At 47.6% G+C, this 19,972-nt stretch overlaps 1 protein-coding gene across 2 annotated transcripts in view; it reads right to left on the bottom strand.

Annotated features, from left to right (window-relative positions):
• MYH9 (myosin heavy chain 9) overlaps positions 1 to 19,972 on the bottom strand; it is a 70,922-nt gene that overhangs the window by 2,123 nt on the left and 48,827 nt on the right. For both annotated transcript variants that reach the window (XM_029912810.1, XM_029912811.1), the window contains 21 exons: positions 18,410 to 18,570; positions 17,423 to 17,531; positions 16,157 to 16,288; positions 15,316 to 15,522; positions 14,577 to 14,714; positions 13,345 to 13,468; positions 12,315 to 12,486; positions 11,487 to 11,699; positions 10,876 to 11,020; positions 10,059 to 10,265; positions 9,411 to 9,515; positions 7,329 to 7,481; positions 6,252 to 6,500; positions 5,546 to 5,758; positions 4,551 to 4,763; positions 4,000 to 4,161; positions 3,550 to 3,678; positions 3,156 to 3,244; positions 2,835 to 2,958; positions 1,031 to 1,239; positions 467 to 575 (listed from right to left, as the gene is read on the bottom strand). In XM_029912810.1, the coding sequence (XP_029768670.1) occupies positions 467 to 575; positions 1,031 to 1,239; positions 2,835 to 2,958; positions 3,156 to 3,244; positions 3,550 to 3,678; positions 4,000 to 4,161; positions 4,551 to 4,763; positions 5,546 to 5,758; positions 6,252 to 6,500; positions 7,329 to 7,481; positions 9,411 to 9,515; positions 10,059 to 10,265; positions 10,876 to 11,020; positions 11,487 to 11,699; positions 12,315 to 12,486; positions 13,345 to 13,468; positions 14,577 to 14,714; positions 15,316 to 15,522; positions 16,157 to 16,288; positions 17,423 to 17,531; positions 18,410 to 18,570 (3,363 nt within the window). The remainder of the gene's footprint in view (positions 1 to 466; positions 576 to 1,030; positions 1,240 to 2,834; positions 2,959 to 3,155; positions 3,245 to 3,549; positions 3,679 to 3,999; positions 4,162 to 4,550; positions 4,764 to 5,545; positions 5,759 to 6,251; positions 6,501 to 7,328; positions 7,482 to 9,410; positions 9,516 to 10,058; positions 10,266 to 10,875; positions 11,021 to 11,486; positions 11,700 to 12,314; positions 12,487 to 13,344; positions 13,469 to 14,576; positions 14,715 to 15,315; positions 15,523 to 16,156; positions 16,289 to 17,422; positions 17,532 to 18,409; positions 18,571 to 19,972) is intronic.

The following is a 19,972-nucleotide window of genomic DNA, read 5'->3' as shown; positions in this document are numbered from 1 at the left end:
GGAAGCGCTGTACAAGCTGCCTCTTTCATACAACAGGGTCAAATGTTTCAGCTTGGGCTCACTCGGAAGGCCAACAGCCTGCACTACATGCCACCACTCTCCTTCCACCACACAGAGGAGACCACACAGGAATCTGCCTCCAGGATCTGAAGCAGAGGAACAGAATTTGGATTTTTAGATGCCAGGCTGAGCTGACTCAGTACCAGAACATTGTTCCAACTTCTACAGTTCATCTGTGCAGCATAAGTTACTGAAGGGGAGAAGCTGTTCTTAAAGCATCACCCTTTCAGCTGTACCAGCCATTAAATGGAACAGAGCTAAGACCATGGGCAGCCATATCCTCAGTGTTACAGAGAAAATAATGCCACCATTCTGTAACTGATGAAGCAGATGTGGCTTTACGTGGGAGAAGTCCACCAGCCACAAGCCAAACTACAGACTGCTACGCTGTGTCATTTGCACACACCTGATCTTTGTACTGCTCAGTATTGCGTCTCTCATCATCCACCTGCAGCAAGACATCCTTCAGCTTCTTCTCAGCACGGCGCACCTGTTTGCCTGCAGCCTGGCGCTCCCTGTGCAGAAATACAGTGTCAGCTCAGGCAGCAGATTATCTCCGGTGACCCTATGGGCACCATCCCTGACAGAAAGTACTCATGTATGTGGGTTAGGAACAAGATTGCACTAGTCATTACACCTCAGGGGAATGAAAGGAGACAAGAACTCCACTCAGGGAGTTGGCAAAGCAAAGGGTCAGTCTGACCTCTTTGCCAGAGTTTGAGGGGGACACTAAGGGGTCACTGAATTAGAGCTACAGTTCCTGGAATGGCAAAGCTTGGTAGGCTAGGAATTAGTGGCCTTCGCTGCGAGAATGGGGGAGGTCAGGGGAGCTACTCTTTCCTGATAACCAGATGGAGCACTCATTCCAAGAGGCTGGCATACAGCACTCAAGAGTAGGGTTTTGCTCTGTGCTAGTACATCAGAGGGGCCGGTGGCTTTTAACATGACAGGCGGTTCTGCTAGAACATACTTGGTCTCTGAGTCCAGCTGCTCTTCCAGCTGTGCTATCTTTGCCTCCAAGGCAGTGATAGAAGCCTTGTACTTGGACTTCACTGCACTTTCCATCTCCTGCAGCTTGGCCTTAAGCTCCTTGTTCTGACGCTCCATCTGCTGGCGAGCATTTTCGTTCTTCTGGGCATTGCTGCGCTCGGCATTCAAGTCAGTATTTATTTGATCGATCTGGGGAGAGAAAAGACTCAGCATACCAGAAGGGCTCTGGGCTGGAAGACTGATTTATTTCTACTCGCCAATGGATACTTGTCAGGAAGGACCTCCAGCGTGAGCAGAAAAGCTTATGTTGTACAAGTCAAGCTTGACTAACGCTGTATAACGTAGCATAATGCTTTCCATAGTCACAAAAGGACAAACTCTCCTAGAAGCCTGTTTTGGTTTGCTCAAGTTTTCATTCAAGAAACGCCCAGGGCTGAACGGATTGAGAGTTAAGTTTGCTAGGTCCCCTTCTCTGGGGCTGTTTTTGCTAGCCAAACTCAGCCATAGGCCATGCGGTATGGCAGTGACAGTCTGCCCTACAATGTAGCATCCAGCTGCCCCCATAAGAAAGATCTGCCAGAAATTATGTGCCAGTCACATGCTTAGGACAGCCTCACATTTCAGCTACCCAGGAGCAGCCTGGAGAGATTTTCTTTTCAAGGGAATGGACTGAAGCCACTTTCAGCCCAGGACTCTGCCTGATACATAGTCAGTGCTGACTGCATGGCATAGTGGGGACTGCCTCTGAAGGTCAGAAGCTCTGCTTTACATCATCAGTCCATTGAAATGAAAGATGTACCAAAATTCAGCTTTGACTAGCTACTGGGCCAAGAACCAGACAGAACTCCAGTATTTGGCTTCTGTACCACCCTTTCCCCTCCCCAGTCTTCATTTCCCCCCCCCACACACACGTACTGGAAGCTGAGCAGCTAGTAAGGGTGGCTGCCCTCTTCCCATAGTACCTGTGTAATGGGCAGCTCAGCTGCTCCTCCTTTTTTAGGTTCTGAGCATGCCCTAGCATCCACTCCCTTGTAATCTCCCTTCCTCCTATGGCCAGTCATGTTCTCCCTTCTCACTGGTGTGCCTCTCCCCCGGCTCCCATTTAGGAATGAACCTGCAGTTCTGCCTCTAGTGAAACTACTAATCTCACTCACTTTTGCAATCAGGCAGGTTATTTTAACCCTCTAGATGAGGTGGACAATATATATCATTTGTATTGCAGTAGCAACCATGAGTCCTCATCATGGACCAGGGCCTTGTTATGCTAGGCATTGTACTAACAGAACAAGATTGTAAGCTTTTTGGGGCAGGGACTATCAAATATATGCCAAGAACATTCAGATTAAGGTCTTCATTTAAAGACACTACAATGGACTAATGCACTTGGTAAGGTTAATCATTTTGGAGGATGCAGTGAAAAGTGATTTTCTATAGAGTGGGACTGTTCCAATACAATACAGAGATGGATAAGAAGCAAAATATTTAATGTTGATAGGGGACAGTCACCCCTTAATACAAAGGATGACTGGACAGAACTCTTGAAGAGTTTGGGGGACAGTCCCAGCTACTTTTCTTCTCTTACAAAGAGGTTATAACATTCCAGGGTCAGTATGAGCCATCAGTGAGCACTGAATGGCTATCCCATTTTATCTACAGCAGTGCACAGACACTGCTGTGTAAAGCACTTTGTGAATCTGTACTGTTTGGAAGACAGGAGGAAGTTCATCCAGAACTCAGTTTGGGAGTTTACAGAGCCAGCTGGTGGGAAGACCCTGAGCAGGTACCTGAAGGTTTGCTTTCTTGAGCCGGTCGTTGACCATCTCTGTGTTGCTCTGCTCCTCCTCTAACTCCTCCTCCAGCTGAGCTATCCGGGCCTCTAGACGTCGCTTTTCCTCCAAGGCCAGGGCTCTAACGATGACAATAAGAATTAAGTGCTGGATGGAGGTGATGCAGAGCAGTTCTAGAGAAAGCCTACCAGTTATAGCCTTACAAAACAGTAAGCATCTAACAGACTATTACAATACAGGCTAGAGTATATTATATGCTTATGTAGGGCACCTCCCCAAACCAGCTTCTCCTCCCCAACAAAGGGAGCTATTACTCACCCTTTGCCACTGCTGTTCGCTATCTCATCAGCCAACTCATCCCTCTCTTGCTGGGCCTGGCGCTTGGCACGTTCAGCAGCTGCAAGTTCCTGGAATGAAAATGAGACTGTCAGTGATGCAATGTGAAATTAGCAATTAATGCAGATCAGAGGACAAACAGCTACTAGTAGTGGGTGGATTCCAAGAAGTAAGAGGACTAGTGTTCTGTACTTCCACATGGACTCTCTGTGTTTGAGTCACTCTCATTCAACTAGCAAGAAAGGGCCAACTATGCGGAGGAAGTGTGTGTGTGCGCGTGCTGTGCTCAGAGATGGCTTAGGGAGCCGCATAGCAGCCTACTCCTTGGCTAAAGTAAGTGAATAGGCCCCTCCTGCCTGAATGCAGGCTCCATTACCTCCTGCATTTGCATCATCTCAGCCTCCATGCTCTTCATCTTCTTCTCATTCTCTTTGGCCTGGACCAAAATCTCTTCTCTGGAGGTGCGTGCATCATCCAGCTCCCGCATGTAATCCTTCAGTTGGGCCTGCAGAGGTAACAAAACAGAGTTCAGAGAACATCCTTCATTCTGGTCATTACATTACACAAGCAGTGGTACAAAGTAAGGAAAGCTTGCTCAGGTTTTGCAACACCAATAGGGGAATAAATTAAGGGATTGACACAAACCGGGGTTACAGAGACATCTGAATTGCTGCTGAACCTTTCCAACTGGACTGTTGCATAGATCAAGGTTCTAATGCTGTGCCACACCGCTCGGGTGATGAAAATGCATGATTCTGACAGGGAAAACCAGGTCTCCACCCCATGCCCCCACATAGGCAGCAGGCCCAGGACTGAAATCCCTCACCTGCAGTTTGCGGAGCTGTTTGATGGCTTCATCACGATTCTTGTTGGCAGAGTCTATCTGGACTTCCAGATCCTTCAGGTCCATCTCCAACTTCTTTCTGGCAGCCACAGCCATGGAGCGCTGCTTCCTCTCATCTTCCAGCTCCACCTCCATCTCTCGTACCTGGTAGGACAAACAAGGCATTAGTGGAAACCAAACAAGCCAGCACGAACCATTCATCTCCCACAAAGAGATAATCAGAGTTCACCCCCTCTCCTGGTGGGGATGGAAGGAAACAAGGGAGAGAGAGTTAAGACAGTGTTCCCTCAGCAATAAAGCACTATTCTGGTTTCTTGGATTGATGGACAGTGCAAGTGCTGTGACAATGGTACATGAGGGGCACACACCAGCGAGTGATTTGTAGCGCTAGCAATGCCTCCCAATGATAATAGGAATTCCTGGAGTGGCACTGGCTAGATCTGGAAAGGCAGTGTCCAGCTGTCCTAGGGCAGATGAAGAGAAGCACTTCCCTTTGAGTAGACAACTTCCAGGATTTGTGGCGTGATGCTGACCTGTCTGATCAGTTGTTTCTTCTTCTCCTCATTCTGCTCATCCCGGCCCTGGAGGTCACGCTCAAACTGTGCCTTCATGGCTTGCTGGTTCACTTCCAGCCGCAGCTTGGCATCCTCTGTGGCCTGCAACTCATCCTCTAGCTCTTCCAGCTGGGTCTTCATCTCCTCCACCTGCTGTTCCAGGGCTCGCTTAGATTTCTCCAGCTCATGAACCTGTAGCATGAACACACACCCACATCAGATCACCCAAATAACACAGCCACCAACTTCACCCACCCCAAGAACAGAGAGGCATCCAGATCAATAGGGCAGCAGCTCACTGAGGAAAGGATGCAAAGACCCTGCTGCCCTTCCTGCCGCATCACCCTCAGTTTCCTTGTACTAGCACCATGATGCCGCCTTAAGGCTAAAGAAAGTTGCTTGCATACTTGAGAGCCTTTAATCTGAACCTTGACCTCAGCTATTGCATTTTCCTGTTCCCTCTGATCAGGCATGCTGAGAAAATTTAAAGGGGAAGCATGTGTTAGGCCAGTCCTGATCTCACTGCGGCATGAAACACTCATGTCACGTTGCCAAAGATGTGGAAGTGCTTCAAACTCCCCTTCAAGCCTCCCCCTGCCTTATCACTAATCTTTAGCATCTTCAGATTTGAGTCAGTCTCCCAATCTCTGGCTGGCTCCCTATATTTCAAATTCCAGGCTCATCTGACACCCTCTCGTGTCTCTCCACAATGGTTAGTGGGTTTCACTTAGCCAATGCCCAGCTTGCGCCTTTATCACGCTCTTCAAATCCCATCTCTCCTTCCTGCCTTTCATTCAACCCCAATAAAAAACAAAACAATCTATTCCTACTCCTAAGCCCACTGCATGTGTTCAGTTTTCACAATTGCATTCCTTTACAGATGCTCCTACATTGCAAATTTCTCAATGAATCTGCTTAACAGGCTGGGATGCAGGTGACACACTGACAGGGAGATGTTTTAACAGTATACTTACACTCTTGCCAACATCATCCTTGGAACTCATCAGGTCCTCCATCTCTGTGCGGAACTGCTTATTGAGCCGCTCCAGCTCTGCCTTCTGCTCCATGGCTTCTTCCAGGGCTCTGGCCATGGACAGGGCTTTGGTCTCCTTCTCGCGGGCTTCTGCCTCAGCTCGGTCCCTCTCCTCTGCATACTTGGCGGAGATGTTCTTCTCCTCTGCCAACAGCTGAAGGAAGAGAGAATGACTGCTCTGAGGTTTGCTGAGCTAGGCTGATCTCTAAGTGCCATTCCAGACAGTGTCTCGGATTTGGGCAGCAAGGGTAATGCAGAGAACATGGCTCTTGAGAGCCAAACATATGGCTCCCAACTTGACTGGCAGGGCTGGGACTAGAACTCTACTGACTATAGTCTTCTATATAGTCACAGTCACTACTTATATGCAAGTCCAAAGAGACGGCTGCAAATTGCCCACGGCCTGGGTCTGCTCCCAAACACTTATACAAGTTAGATGAGGCTCAACATTTCAGTCCCCCTGGACAAGAGGTGAAACTAGAATTCACATGCAAGGAACATGAATTTCCACCAGTGCCAGCTTCCTTCTCCCCACCCCCATTATGGTTCAGAAAGGAATATGCATTCCCTAAACAGATGTTTACATTGTGGTAGGCAGTATTGGGAAGGAAGATCCTCCCCACTGTATATCCCATGACTGACACTACCTGATCAAACTTCTTCTGCTTCTTCTCCAGGTTGGAGACTATCTGCCGCTGGTGATCAAGGTCCACAATGAGGTCATCCAATTCTTGCTGCAGCCGGGTCTTTGTTTTTTCCAACTTGTCATAAGCAGCTGCCTTCTCCTCATAACGCTGGCTCATGGCCTCCAAGTCCTTCTGCAGCTTCTTCTTGGCTTCCTCCACTGCCTCCAGGCAGCCCAGGCCATCATCCATTTTTTTCTTTGTGTCTGCTACCTGGGGAGGGGGAAGAGAACAGAGATTAAGCCAAACCACAGAGACCTCTAGTGTGGGTAGGGTGACCAGACGTCCCGATTTTATCGGGACTGTCCCGATATTTGCTTATTTGTCCCGCGTCCCGACCTACCTTCGGTCGGGATGCGAATTGTCCCGATATTTTGCCTCCGCTCACAGGTGGGGCGGAGCCCGCAGGGGGCTCACACCCCCCCTGCCCCGACTCCGCCCCCTTCTTCCCTCATTGGATCCCTCCCCAGATCCCCGTCCTACCCCCGCCTCTTCCCCAAGCACACCACATTCCTCCTCCTCCCCCCTCCCTCCCAGGCTTCCACTGATCAGCTGTATGGCGGCGCAAGCGCTGGAGGGAGGGGGGAGGTGGAGACTGAGCAGAGGCATGCTGGTGCGGGGGGAGGGGGGGGCGTGGAGCTCCGGCGGCCGTTTTCCCCCCCTTTTTTTATTGCTCTGCCCCCCCCGCGTCCCGGTATTTCACCTGTGTGATCTGGTCACCCTAAGTGTGGGCGGGGGGAGATGAGAAATTATTCCCTTAGAATTGAACTGATCATGTTAGTCAGACTTACGAGGTGTGTGGGTTGAAGAGTCCCCCTTCTCCTCAAATAGTTAGGTGTTTCTAGGGAAGATTCTCTCTGATACAATGCTAAATGTTTTTAGATTTCTATCAGGAGTTTCAGTTGCCTGAGCCCTGCAAGGTCCCTGCTTCCTCAGGATAGTTTCCTTTGCTAACAAATCCAGATTGCGCCAGCATTCTCCATCTGAACTAGATTTCCTAGGAATCAGGAAGGTTTGTTCTAGGAGATGCAGGTTCTGTACCTGCTGCTGAAGGGCAGAGATCTGTTTCTCCAGGTTCCTCTTTGCCTCCTCTTCCTCCTCCAGCTGCTCTTTGAAGCTGTTCTTCTCATCCTCCACCTGCTTCAGTTTGGTGCTGAGGCTCAGCTTCTGGCGAGTCTCCTCCTGAAGCAGCTCCTACACAGCAAAGACATGGACATTTAGAGCCTTTGGAACTTTACAATCCCCAACCACCCAACGTGGATGTCAACTCATGAGATTCAGTTTAAGAATCCTACTTTCAAAGAGAAAACAACAGAGTTTAAATGACGGCTCAATGTCATTCAGCAAGTCAGCGTACAGCCAGGGAGAACACCCACAACTCCTATTTCCAGTCCTACTCTAACCATTGAAGGACACTCCTTTACTATGTATAGCTGAGATGCACAAGTGCTAGCATCTGCCTCCCGGCCCAGCCACCCAATAATCCTTTCCAGGGTTCTCTGCAAACAGCACACAAAGCTTTCCAACTCCTTCCAATAGTTCATGCTGGCAGTTAGCTGTATTCTGCCATCCCCATTTCATGATGGACTTGAATACTGAAAATCAGAACAGGTTAACGATGATAATTCTCTCTTAAGCAGCTGGTGCCTTTAACACTCCTGCTCAGATAGGTGATTGTGATCTACAAACTGTCCTAGGGCAGCACCCACATTGATTAAATCATGCTGCCACTATTTAGACTAGATGACCTAAAGGTAGTGATCTCTTCAATCTCCCTGCCAATGCACAATTGTTCGGTGGTGTATTAATATTGGGTCTAGTTTACTTTTAAGTGTTCCAAGAACACAGGTGTCAATAAGAGATAGAGCTTATTCCACAAACTGACAGGTCTTACAGTCAGCCCCTAAATATTCAACCTAAGCTTTCCCCCTCCATTTCAGAGTTATACTCGTGGACCACTAAATAATTCTTCTCCTTTCCTCAGCATTTACACCCCCAAATTTGTAGGCTCATCACATTCCCCACTTAGCCAAGTTCTACATAAAAGATTCCATCCAGCCCCTTAATAATTTCCTCTTCTGAGCAATCTTTAATTGGTCAGTCTTTCTGATAAAGAGATGCCCAGACCCGAATGCAATAGTCTAAGCATGGTTGCATCAGAGGCATATCGTAGAGCAGGGAGGTGATAGAGATATGCTGCTTCTGCATACAAAGCCCCAAACTATACTGGCCTTTTGCTGCCACACATTCTGTTCTAATCAGAGGTCCACTATCAACCTTTTCAACAGTAACTTTGGATAAGCTATTTATTATCTGTATTATAGTAACACCTAGGTCCCAAGCAGAATTGGGACCATTGTGCAGGGTGCTGTACAAATAATAAGAGAATCCCTGTTGTGAAGAATTTATAATCTAAGACCAAAAGCAACAAGTACTAAGACTATTTTCTAACTTGCTCCTTCCCAATTAATCCTTTCTGGATTATGATGCATCCTCCCTGTTGTTCAATGCCTTCCAGTTTAGCATAGTTATATTCCATCTACATGCTGTTTACTCTGCCAGATGAATACTGGGTCCAATCTGACCACCTTCATCATTCTGTAGAGTATCCCCACAACTCACCCCTTTGGCTGCAGGCCTATATACTTAAATGGCAATTATATCCAAGCCCATCTAAACAGAATAAGGTTTTCTGAAACACTCAAATGTATCTGATGTACTGCTTTCTCCTTCACTACCAAATAAGGCTACTTTGTGCAGTCACTATGGACTTCAAAGGAAGCTACAAATGGAAAGTAATTGAAAAACAGTGTGCACCAAAACCACCACTGATCTTAAAGTGAGAACACTGCATTGGCGCACACAACACTCAAGTGGGAAGGTGATGGGAATGGTTCTAATCCTGGGGTAAGGGAAGTTAAGTTTATTCCATTTACTGATGGAGCGGGTAGGAGGACAGAGGGATCATTCCTGAGGGGACCCACTCAGCGTATCACATCAGCCAGAAACACCTGATGCACAGAAGTTCATGGGTATTTAGTGCTGAGATCTGCTCTGTGCTCTACTAATGTGGCAAGTATGATGAATACAGTACATAAGGATGCTGCAACTCCCACACCTCACCTGGGTATCCTGAAGCTGTGACTCCAGAGTAGAGAAGTCTTTCGCTAATTTGATTGACTTGCTGTCAGACTGATTCAGAAGGCCTGTAATGTTGTCCAGCTCGACCTGCAAGAGAAGTTAAAGCATGCCAGTTATCAAATGGAACCGCAAACAAACAAGATGTGCAGCTTTTGACCTGTGAAAAAGCCACCTTCTTCACTGCAAACAGGATGCGTTATATGTCTAAGAGTGCCAAGGATGGAATCCTTGAAGACGACATTAATGGAACCTCAATTCAAATTTCCCCATCTGTGAAGGCCTGCACTGGCCATCCATTCTGCTGCAGCCCACGGGAGATTTTACACAATTACTCAAGGTTACAGAGAGGAGTTGTTGATACTTTTCCTTCTTACACCCTCCTGCCCCAAGACTAGATATGCCAGTTCCTCAGCACCAGGTCTCTGCTCTTTCCTGGATCACAGTATGTCTCCCACCCATTGCACTTAGTATCCCTACACGAAGGCGCCATGAGGCAGTGTCCACTGAGTGGGAGGGAGGGAAAGGTTTACCCCTCCCTTATGGAGTCAGCAGCAATAGTTGAAGCAGTCGTTTTCCACCTTTCCCATAACATGCCCCCACAGGAGCTAAGGAAAACTCATGGACCCTTACCTGGAGTTTGGTGACTTTCTCGGCCAGCTCTGTCCGCACTCTTTCACCATCCGTAAATTTCACCTGTAGCTCTTGGAGCTGGGCCTCTACTTTCTTTCGCTTGTACTCAGAGTCCCCTTTGCCTTGCAGAAGCACCTTCACCTCATTGGACAGCTCAGCACGCTCGCTCTCCAGAGCCTGCTTTGCCTTCTCAAGATTCGTTTTCACCTGAAGGAGAAAGAGCAGATTTTAGATGTAGTGGATCTTTACTCTCACTGAGGTGTTTATTCTGACAGCCAACAAATAGTGTTTCACCGTTAGGCCCTGTCTGCTTACTCAAGAAAGCAGATCCCATAGTTAGAATTCAGCACCCAGCCACTGAAAAGCTGCAGACATTTACCTACTCAAAGTAGTAACAGTCATGGGGAGAAGATAAAACTGAGGACAGTCTTGTAGTTCAGATTAGCAAATTAAACTCCCTGCAGTCATAGTAAGAGCAGGGACCAGAGGTCAGCAAGTACCATCATTGAAAGGAACTAGTGTGTCACAGCTATGCAGTACAGTTATATTGGGGGGCGAGAGGGGAGAGCACTGAGTGCAACATATTAAGAGTAACTATAATGCTTCAGGGTATATGCTGATCTACTGGGGGCGAGGGGCAGCAGCGAGGGGGGGAGGGTGAGAGAAAAACATGAGACAAATTAGTTACCATTCTGAAACTGATCGGGTGTATTTCCATAGTCCTCTGAAGCTTTAAATATTGGCCCCTGTTGTACAGCAGCTACTGTTCCAGAGAGATTGTCTGATGTTGCACTATGACTCCCGTTCTTTTACATACCCGCTTGGTTTGTTCCAGTTGCTCTGCCAGCTCCTCCAATGCCTGTGAATGTTTCTGCCTCATCTCCTGGATTTGTGCCTCATGGGTCTTTGCTTCATCATCCAGGGTTTTCTTCAGAAGAGTCACTTCCTGTTCCCGTTTTGACCTGCAAAAACCCCAGACATTTTTAATGGACAAGACCAAGGAACATTCCCCTGTAGCTTGGCATCTTTGACAGAGATAACCAGGTACTGGTTAAGAGACTCAAGCTATGAAAAGATAAACAATCCTTGAGTTATTATCAGAGTCCAGCCTTGCCCATCTTTAAATTTTGTGATTCTAAGCTCAGATCAAAGCTTAGAGAAGTGTCCTCCAGACGGAGTCTATTTTGCCCACTGGCTGCAAGAACAGTAGTTCTGGGGCCTTGTCATTCTAGGATTAGGAAAATATCAGCTTTCACAAACCAGGGAAGGTACCATCTTGTGAGAGACTGCAGTCTTAACCAGACATTTCACTCTAGCCTCTCTAAATCTCTGCAGTTGCTGAAGTACTCAGTCTTCTCCTCCCATGGTGAAGATGCTAGCACCTGGTTTACTTCACCAAGCACCACTGTTTTTGAGTATTGCAGTTACCTGAGTTCCTGCTGTGCAGCAGTTGAATCTAGCGTATCCTCTAGCTCTGTTTTCAATGCCTCCAGCTCCTCTCCCAGATCCCGCTTCTGTTTTTCTGCTTTGTTCCTAGCTGCCCGCTCAGACTCCAGGTCTTCCTGCAGTTCAGTGATCTGAGATTCCAGCTCCCGGATCTTTTTCAAAGCCATGTTCTTCTGGGCTGCCTCCTCCTCCACCCTGCATAAGACACAGCAATACAATTCTAGCCATGTGAAGCTTGAGTGACCCACACCACCTGTCTCCAGAAAAGTGATCACAAAATAGTGAATAGGAGAGAGGTTAGTGCTCTGCACTGGTTTGTGAGGCCAAGGTCCCAGTTTCTGGTCTTATTCCCTCCACAATTAAAGGTCCTAATTCTGTCTGCCACTGATTGAGAGGTGAGATTATCTAGTTCAAACTGGAGGGCAGAGGAATGTTGACAAGGTGGGAGAAGACAGAAGAGAAGGGGCCACATACTGTATGTTAATTTGTAATGTAGAATGTAACTTAAGCACTGACTTTTCAAGGTTGATTTTTGTATCTGTTCAGTAAACTAAGCTGCCCCTGCTGCTGCTCATGTCAACCCCCTTTGATGTATTGCTGTCCTGGGAAGCATGGGCATTTCACAGCATGTTCATATTCTACTGCTGCACACACGTCTGTGGCAGGAATCGGCAGTCAAAAAACTATAGTGTTAAATGCATTGATTTTACAGTCAAATAAGCTAGTTTACAAGAGCTGCCTATTCCATTCAGTTCCTACTCCGATAAGCAACACAGGGCAAGAAACTCTGATCAGGTGGCAAGGCCTCACCTAGCCAAGGCTGCTTGTAGTTCTTCCTCCTTCTTGGCCAGCTGCATTTTGAGTTCTGCAATCTGAGCCTGCAGCTCAGCAATCTGGTCATGCAGATCAGTGGAGTCTCCCTCAAGCTTCCTGCGAGTCTTCTCCAACTCCTGCCGCTGCTTCTCTTCGCGACGCAGGCGTTCTGAAGGAGACAGACAGGGAAGAGGGACACAGTAGCATAAATGAAGATATTTATTCTTAGGACACCGCATGATGCATCAGCAAGAGAGCAAAACTGAGTGACTGAATCTTTTCTAATATGGCATCTAACCACCACCCTGCTGGATACTATATGTTCTTCCAATGACCTGTAGCGTCTGCCCTCAATCTGACACTCCTAGTAGACGCGAGATCCGGAAGATGTTTCAGGTTCTTACTTTACAGCCAGCTCCCCTTATTCTCCTCCATCATGAGGACGCCTTTGCCAGGGAAGACAGTGCCATACTCCTCCCAACCTACATCTCACTGCACATGTAGCTACAAAAGTGATGCTCAGCAATAGCTCCCCTCCCTCCACAGAAAGGGAATGGGCTGCTCCAGGCTGTGTTTCTCCCAGCAGTTTTTCCACAGAGACCAATCAGAGGTGAATAAAATCTTTAAATCTGCATCCTGAACGGCACTAACAAGGAGACACTCTGGATCAACAGCAGCAGCACTAACCCCCGTGTACAGGTACCACTGGAAGCAGAAGAGCGGAGACACTCCCACAGCACGAAAAGAAATGGAACCAGTCTTTCTTCGCCATTAGTCTGCTGGTTTAGATAATTTTATTTAGACCAAAGCTCAGCTGACAAGGCATATAACCTTCAGCCAGCCAGCCACTGAATGGTTCCATCAGACTGATCAATAGCATTCCCGCTACAGTCCCACAGTATTAACCCTTTGGTAACTGGAATCCCAATGAGGCCACAGACCTAGAATCAGTCTGAGATTTAGGAAATCCTGACTGACAGGAACGCCAATACTAAATAAGCAAGTTCTTCCCAAGCCCTCTCTCTACCTTCCAGATCTGTGATCATGGCCTCATGTTTGTTCTTGAGTTTAGCCAGACTCTTAGACTTCTCCTCTTCCTCAGTTAGATTGGTTGTGAACTCAGATACTCTGTCTTCCAACAGTTTCTTCTCCTGCAGGATTTAAAAGCCAGTGTCAAATCTGGTGCTGGAATTTGGATGAACTCATTTGTATAGACTGAAATAGGCTATAATCTGTTCGTGTGTGCCGACTCCTGCCACAGAAAAACCCCAAACCCAGTCTTGGATTTGGCTAGAGAGTGGTGGCTGACCCACACTTCCTGGGTTTCCCAAATCCTATATATAGGATCATCCTATGACCAAAGATCTTCTGAGGCTACAGCACAACGGGTTGGATACAGGGACAGTGTAACCCTTACACTTTCGTTTCCTGGATTAAGAATTAAGATACTGTTTAATTTAGGTCAAGAATGTTCCATGGCTCTTTCACCGGGCTGCACAACTCATTCTAGGTTGGCAGTGTTTGAATGACAGTATCAAGTCCAACTGTCTCATGCATACCTGATTAGAAGTAATGGAAGTCTGACACCCCCGTGTCCCCACCCCCCCCAATCACACCCGGAACTAGTCATATAACCCCAGTTCAAGTCCAAGCGGCTGGGAAAATAAAGCACTCTTTTCTTGGAGTCCCAGAGTGGGTGGGGGCAGAGGCCGGAGTCTTCTGGGCTCCAGCAACCACACTTCTGCCGGACACAAGGAATGGGTGCTCACTGGCTTCAGAGGGAGGTTCACTGACAGAGTGGGAGTGGAGACTGATCTCCAGGTTTACAGGACCATTCCCTAGAAGAAATTTTACACTGACCAAAGGGAGATAAAAGTTGGTGATAACGGAGACTTCAGGATTCAGGGTAGATTCCAAATACTAGTTATTTTTAAAATAGCTGACTAGTATTTGATAGCCCTTTGAAAGTGAAGAGAGCTCTTTAGGCTATGTGCTGCTCACCATAGGCAATATAATCAGACAGAACAGGCCCACTCAAGACTGCTTGAGCACAGTACCAGTCTCTGTATATTGACCTGTAAACTGGTAACTAATTTCAGGAATGTGTTCAGCTCAGGAAGTCAGCAAAGTCACTGAAAACCCAGTTTAGCCCCTCCCTTGACACAACATACCAGGAGTGGCTACAGCTGACTTCCTGTACCCACCAGACCAGCTGGGCACCCCGATGCTGTTGTGTAGGGAGCTGTGTGTGCACCTTACCTTGGCCAGTTTGAGATTATGGTCTTCTAAAACTATTAGATCTTCCTCCAGCTTCTTCAGCTTGGCCTCTGTGGTCACCTTCTCTAGCTGCAGCTTCTGCCTTGCACTTTCCTCTTCCTCCAGCTGCTCCTCTAGTTCCTGAATAAGGCCCATGGCATGTTATTCATACTGCTCACGTGTCATCACTATAGTATTAATACAACCATTACAAATTGACCCTCAAAATGAGGGTCTCCCCATCCTCCAAACAATCACCAATATACAAGAATTCTGTAGCCACTAGTTGGATGTAGCACACTGCATTCCCATCTAGAAATATAATCAAGTACATAAGCTTATATGCAAAGTGGCACTGCTGCTTCTGCTAGAGAGGATATATAGTCTCCAGACTACCATTTTAACTAAGGATCCACCAGTCACCTAAGAGCAACCTCAGATTCAACCATCACCTAAGAACTGGGGAAATTATCTCAGATAGCTATATGTGTATTAGGGTTAGCTGACCCCAGAGCTAGAACTGTCCTATTGCTGTCTCCAGAGTCAGCAGTCTGTGCCAACTTCCTGAAGGCACGAGTGAGGTAACAGACCCTAACAAGTTAAAGTTGAGTTCAGACCCCACCTTCCATACCACTATTTTTTGCCTCCTGTTCTGTTATCCTTCCCACTGAGACAGCACCACTATTCTGATAGTCACCAACCACCTCATTCACACACACTGGTGCCATTCCCAGGATGTTACCTGAATGTTCTGCTGCATTTTCTTCTTCTCAACCTGCAGATGTTGACACCGTTCTTCCTCTTCCTCCACCCTGGCCTCCAGGTCATGACAGATGTCCTCCAACTCTTGTTTCTTCGCCGTTAGACGGGCCCTTATCTCCTCAGCCTCAGCACAGAGCTCAGTCTCTGCCTGCAGCTGCTCCTGCAGCTGCAGCTTCTCTGCTATTAGCTACACAGGAGACAAACCCAGGATCTTTAAGTTCCAAATCACTGAACCTTTTGGTGACTTTACTTTTGTGCTAAACCCCTGGTACTTTTCCTTATATTTTGCACATATGCTCTTCCTTTTGAATAGACTCTTCTCAGTGCAGGACCAGGAGTGTCCTGCTGCTAGTCACAAGCCAAAGTAGGAATGTCATGTTTTAAGTTTTATCCCCTTGCATAAACTTGTATAGTACAATCTCATATGTTACATCAACCCTTAAGAGATGTCTTGGGACCGCCCTTCCTGAGTGAGAGAGATTTTTCTTTACGAGGGAGGAGGAAAACACACAGATGTTATCCCTAAACAAAAAAACCTTCTCTACTCCAAGCCAGAGACAATCTGTTAGTGACCATGTTCTGTTTCTGTGACTCTCCACAATACTCAGTCAATGGAGATTTTAATCCAAATGATGGCTGTAGCGGAGCAACAGCTGTTCACTGTTGCAGAACTAAGAGAAGAGAGCTGGGGTACTTAAGCCAGAGAGAACTAATTAACACACTTAAGCAGGAATCCTGCCATTCGTAGATCATGGACCAGCTATGTGAAAGAACAGCCATCTAGTAATTTGACTAGCTGGGGTTTTGTGAGGGAGATTCACCTGTGTTTGGAGGGTCTCCATCTCAGTCAGTCTGTTTTCTGCAGCCAACTGCCTCTCCTTGACCTTCACCAGCTCTTCTTCCTTGGCCATCATCTCCTCTTCCTGCCTGCTTACCTGCAGCAGGGGTTTCACCTGCAAAGAGAAAATTAATGGAATGTACAGAGAGTCAATAGCAAGAAAAATAGCATGGAGAGGCCCTAGTATTCAGTAAATGGGCACTGGAAGGAAACTTACACTAGAAAACAGGCCAGTCCCAACACAAGCTTAGATAAGGTTTGTTTTAGATCGAAAGTACACCTCTACCCAGATATAACGCTGTCCTCGGGAGCCAAAAAAATCTTAGCCTGTTATAGGTGAAACTGCGTTATATCGAACTTGCTTTGATCCGCCGGAGCGTGCAGCCCCGCCTCCCCGGAGCGCTGCTTTACTGCGTTATATCCGAATTCGTGTTATATCGGGTAGTGGTGTACTGGTCAATTGCCAGGGTTTTGTTGGGACACTAGAGAATGCCATGGTAGGAGAGGTGCTGCTGGGAGGCAGAATCATTGGAGACTCCGTATAATCTACCCCACCACTAACTCTCAATGCCCACCCACCCCTTACTTCAGGCCAGGATACAGCAGGAAAGAGGTAGGTAATGTCTAGGTGCATGAAGGACCTGGTGCTAAGCCAGGAAAGACATCAGGAGAGAAGAGCGCAAGTCCATCTGCATGTTGGCGAGGGCTACTTCACAGAAAGGTCAATCAGAAATCTCATTTCACAGTAGGGGAAAATTAAGATTTACTTTGCTCCTAACTCAGCTCAAGAGCCTCATTCCTGCTGACGCCCACTTCAGTTACAGGCCAGAAAATGATTGAGTCTATTGGTAGAGGATCAGAACCTCAGGCACTCCCCCTCTTTTCTTCTACTGCTCTGGGAGGGATGGTGAACCCCTCACCACTCTAAACAACTCCAGCAACAGCACAGTTCAGCTATACAACAAACAGCCCTCCTCTTGGAAGGGTGCAGAGGACAAGGCTCTTCTGGGCTTGGAGGACTTGGAAGATTACTTTTGCCTTTTCCACTGCGTTACTAGATTCCTATGCAGCAGTGCACCTGAGGCATGCGGATATCCTGCATAACTACACTTGGAACAGCTCTGCTGGTATTATCCAGCTACGACATGGAGCAGAGACCCTGTATGGAGAAGTTTTTGTCTTGCTGAGCATGGAAAGCTCCAGTTACAGCTGTTAACCCTTTGCCAAATAGCCAGGTGAGAAGATGTACCTTGGTGAACAGCCTCCACCACTGCCAGTTACGCAGCTTCAAGTAGGCAGCACAATTCCTCTGAAGCACCTTCATTGCAGTTAGTTGCTGTTGACGTTTGGCAAAGGCCCTGAAAAATAAGAGTGGTCAGACAACCAACAAAGCCACAGGTTCCACACAGACATCTACATCATCAAGTCAATCCTCAGCCACCTCCAACTGTCATTTCCAGATTGTCCTTTCTAAACATTCCATGAGCTTTCTTTATTTCAGACCTTGACTATACTGCTCAGTATACATGGGCTGTCTTCCTTCCTTCATTTTCTTCACCAGTGAGGAAGAGCCTTCTCTCCAACTTCTGCCCCATGAGGAACAATCCTCCCAGCCTCTATGACTCACTACTCACCATCAAGAGATCTTTGTTCCCTTGCCCATGTCTCCCTTCACTACTGGTTCGATGTCTGTTTGCTCACCATACCATTTGTATGTTTACAGAAATGTGCTGTGGTTTATACTGTTCTCTCCACAGTCCCAACTCTAGAGTTTTGAGAGGCAGATGTACACAAAACATTTGTATTGCACTAGACTCTCTCCATGTTGATGGCAGAAACCCTTTTCAAATTCTCACATCTGCCATCTGTGGTTGTGATTGCTCTGGCAAAAGGCTTCCCCATTGCTTGAAGTACCTATAGACAAGAGTATGCTTTACAGCCTATAAAAACCAAGGAGGATGTAGGATACTCGCTCAAACACTTCCTTGCAGAAGTCTTTACCAGGATTTAGTCAATGCATTGCAATTTCACTCTGGTGTCAAGTTTTCATAAGTTGTACCTGAGTTTTGTAAATGCCTTAAACATCAGCTGTTGCATTTTGTGACTGAATCCTCAGACAAGAGTTAGTCCTTTCTGAAGGGAATCATTTTTAGTTGGCTTCGTAGAATAGAAGCTTGACCCAACAAGGATGAGTATGCATTTGACACACATGTACATCATGGAGTATGGTTCTTACTTTCTGGCTAGGTATCCTCTGCAGCATGCTTGGAACTCAATAATGACATCTGTGATCTTCAGGTCTCTTTCCTCCTCAAGGTGAGCGAGGACTCCAGCTCTGAAAAAAACTTTACTCTGTCCAATTCGATATAGGTTTGGATCCAGCTCCAATGCTTTGATCTAAAGAGAGGAGAGAGGGAGAATGCACCCATTAGAAATAGGAAAACATCCCTGCACTGGGACTGCTCTGAGTGATTTGTCACAAGAAACAACCGTTTACAATGCTAGAAGACATTCCTCCCCTGCACCAAGATCATCTGGCCAGTTGACACAGCTGGCTCTAGAGCAGTGGTTTACAACCTGTGGGTCCACAGACTATTTCTAAGATTTCCAAAGGGGCCCTCACACTTCTGTTTGAAATTTTCTGGGGGTCCGCAAATGAAAAAAGGTTGAAAACCACTGCTCTAGAAGGATTCTTAGAGTTCAGTCAAGCACAGGATGGGATGGAGGGGCAGAGGGGAAACATGCAGTCAGGTTTAGTACACCACACTAGAGCATTTAAGTCCACAAGACTTTAGGGAACATGTATGTCCAGGCCTGACCACTTGTGCACAAAAGACATCTTACTAGCCAGTTTAAGAAGCTACAATGAGAATATTGTGCTCCCACCCTCTGCTAGAGGTTGTAGCCGGGTTTGGGTTTAACCCTATATATTTAAATATATACTGTGCCTAACCTTCCTCTTCCCTTCCTAAACAGCACAGACTTGCTGATCCCTCCCATAAATGATACAACTCTTCCAGCTTCTTTTCCCTTGTCAGAAGAAGTGCTCCACCCAGTTTCCTCTTCCCCTAGGACCTGCCTAGCATTAAGCATTTAACAGCTGGGGAAAAAATCAGCTACATTATGCATGTGACAGAGTGGATGTGGCATCCACTACACACTAGTTCAGTTTCAGTTGGAATGCTAGATAGCCACTTTGCCACAGGCATTCCTGCACTGGCCACTTGGACCCTGCACTAAAAGCAGCTATCACCACAGGCGCCGACTCTGTGGGTGCTCCGGGGCTGGAGCACCCACGGAGAAAAATTGGTAGGTGCTCTGCACCCACCGGGAGCTCCCCACCCCGCCCCCCAGCTCACCTCCGCCTGTATCTGAGTCTCAGCTCACCAGCATGAAAAATCCCAATATGTCATTTGGCTAGCGGCGGGGCAGCTCCTGGGCAGCGCAGCTGCAGAACCCAGCCTGACAGTGCTCTGTGCTGCGTGGTGGCGGCAGCGGCGTGGCCCGGCTCCAGCGCCGCCAGCCACCGGTGCTTCAGGCAGCGTGGTCAGGGAGCAGGGGACAAAGGGGGTTGGATAGAGGGCAGGGGAGTTCAGGGTGGTGGTCAGGAGGTGGGGGTGTGGATAGGGGGGCGGGAACAGGAGGTTGAATGGGGTGGCGGGGGCAGTCAGGGGACAGGGAGAAGGGTGCTTGGATGGGGCAGGGGTCCTGGGGGGACCGTCAGGAATGAGAGGAGGGGTTGGATGGGGCGGCAGGGGTCCGGGGTTGGTCAGGGGACAAGGAGTGGGGGTGTATGGAT

The sequence above is a fragment of the Terrapene carolina genome, unplaced genomic scaffold, assembly GCF_002925995.2.
Source record: "Terrapene carolina triunguis isolate 2854851 unplaced genomic scaffold, T_m_triunguis-2.0 Scaffold247, whole genome shotgun sequence".
NCBI lineage: Eukaryota > Metazoa > Chordata > Testudines > Emydidae > Terrapene > Terrapene triunguis.
Note: the sequence above shows the minus strand (reverse complement) of the source record. Positions and strands in the feature narration are given on the sequence as shown.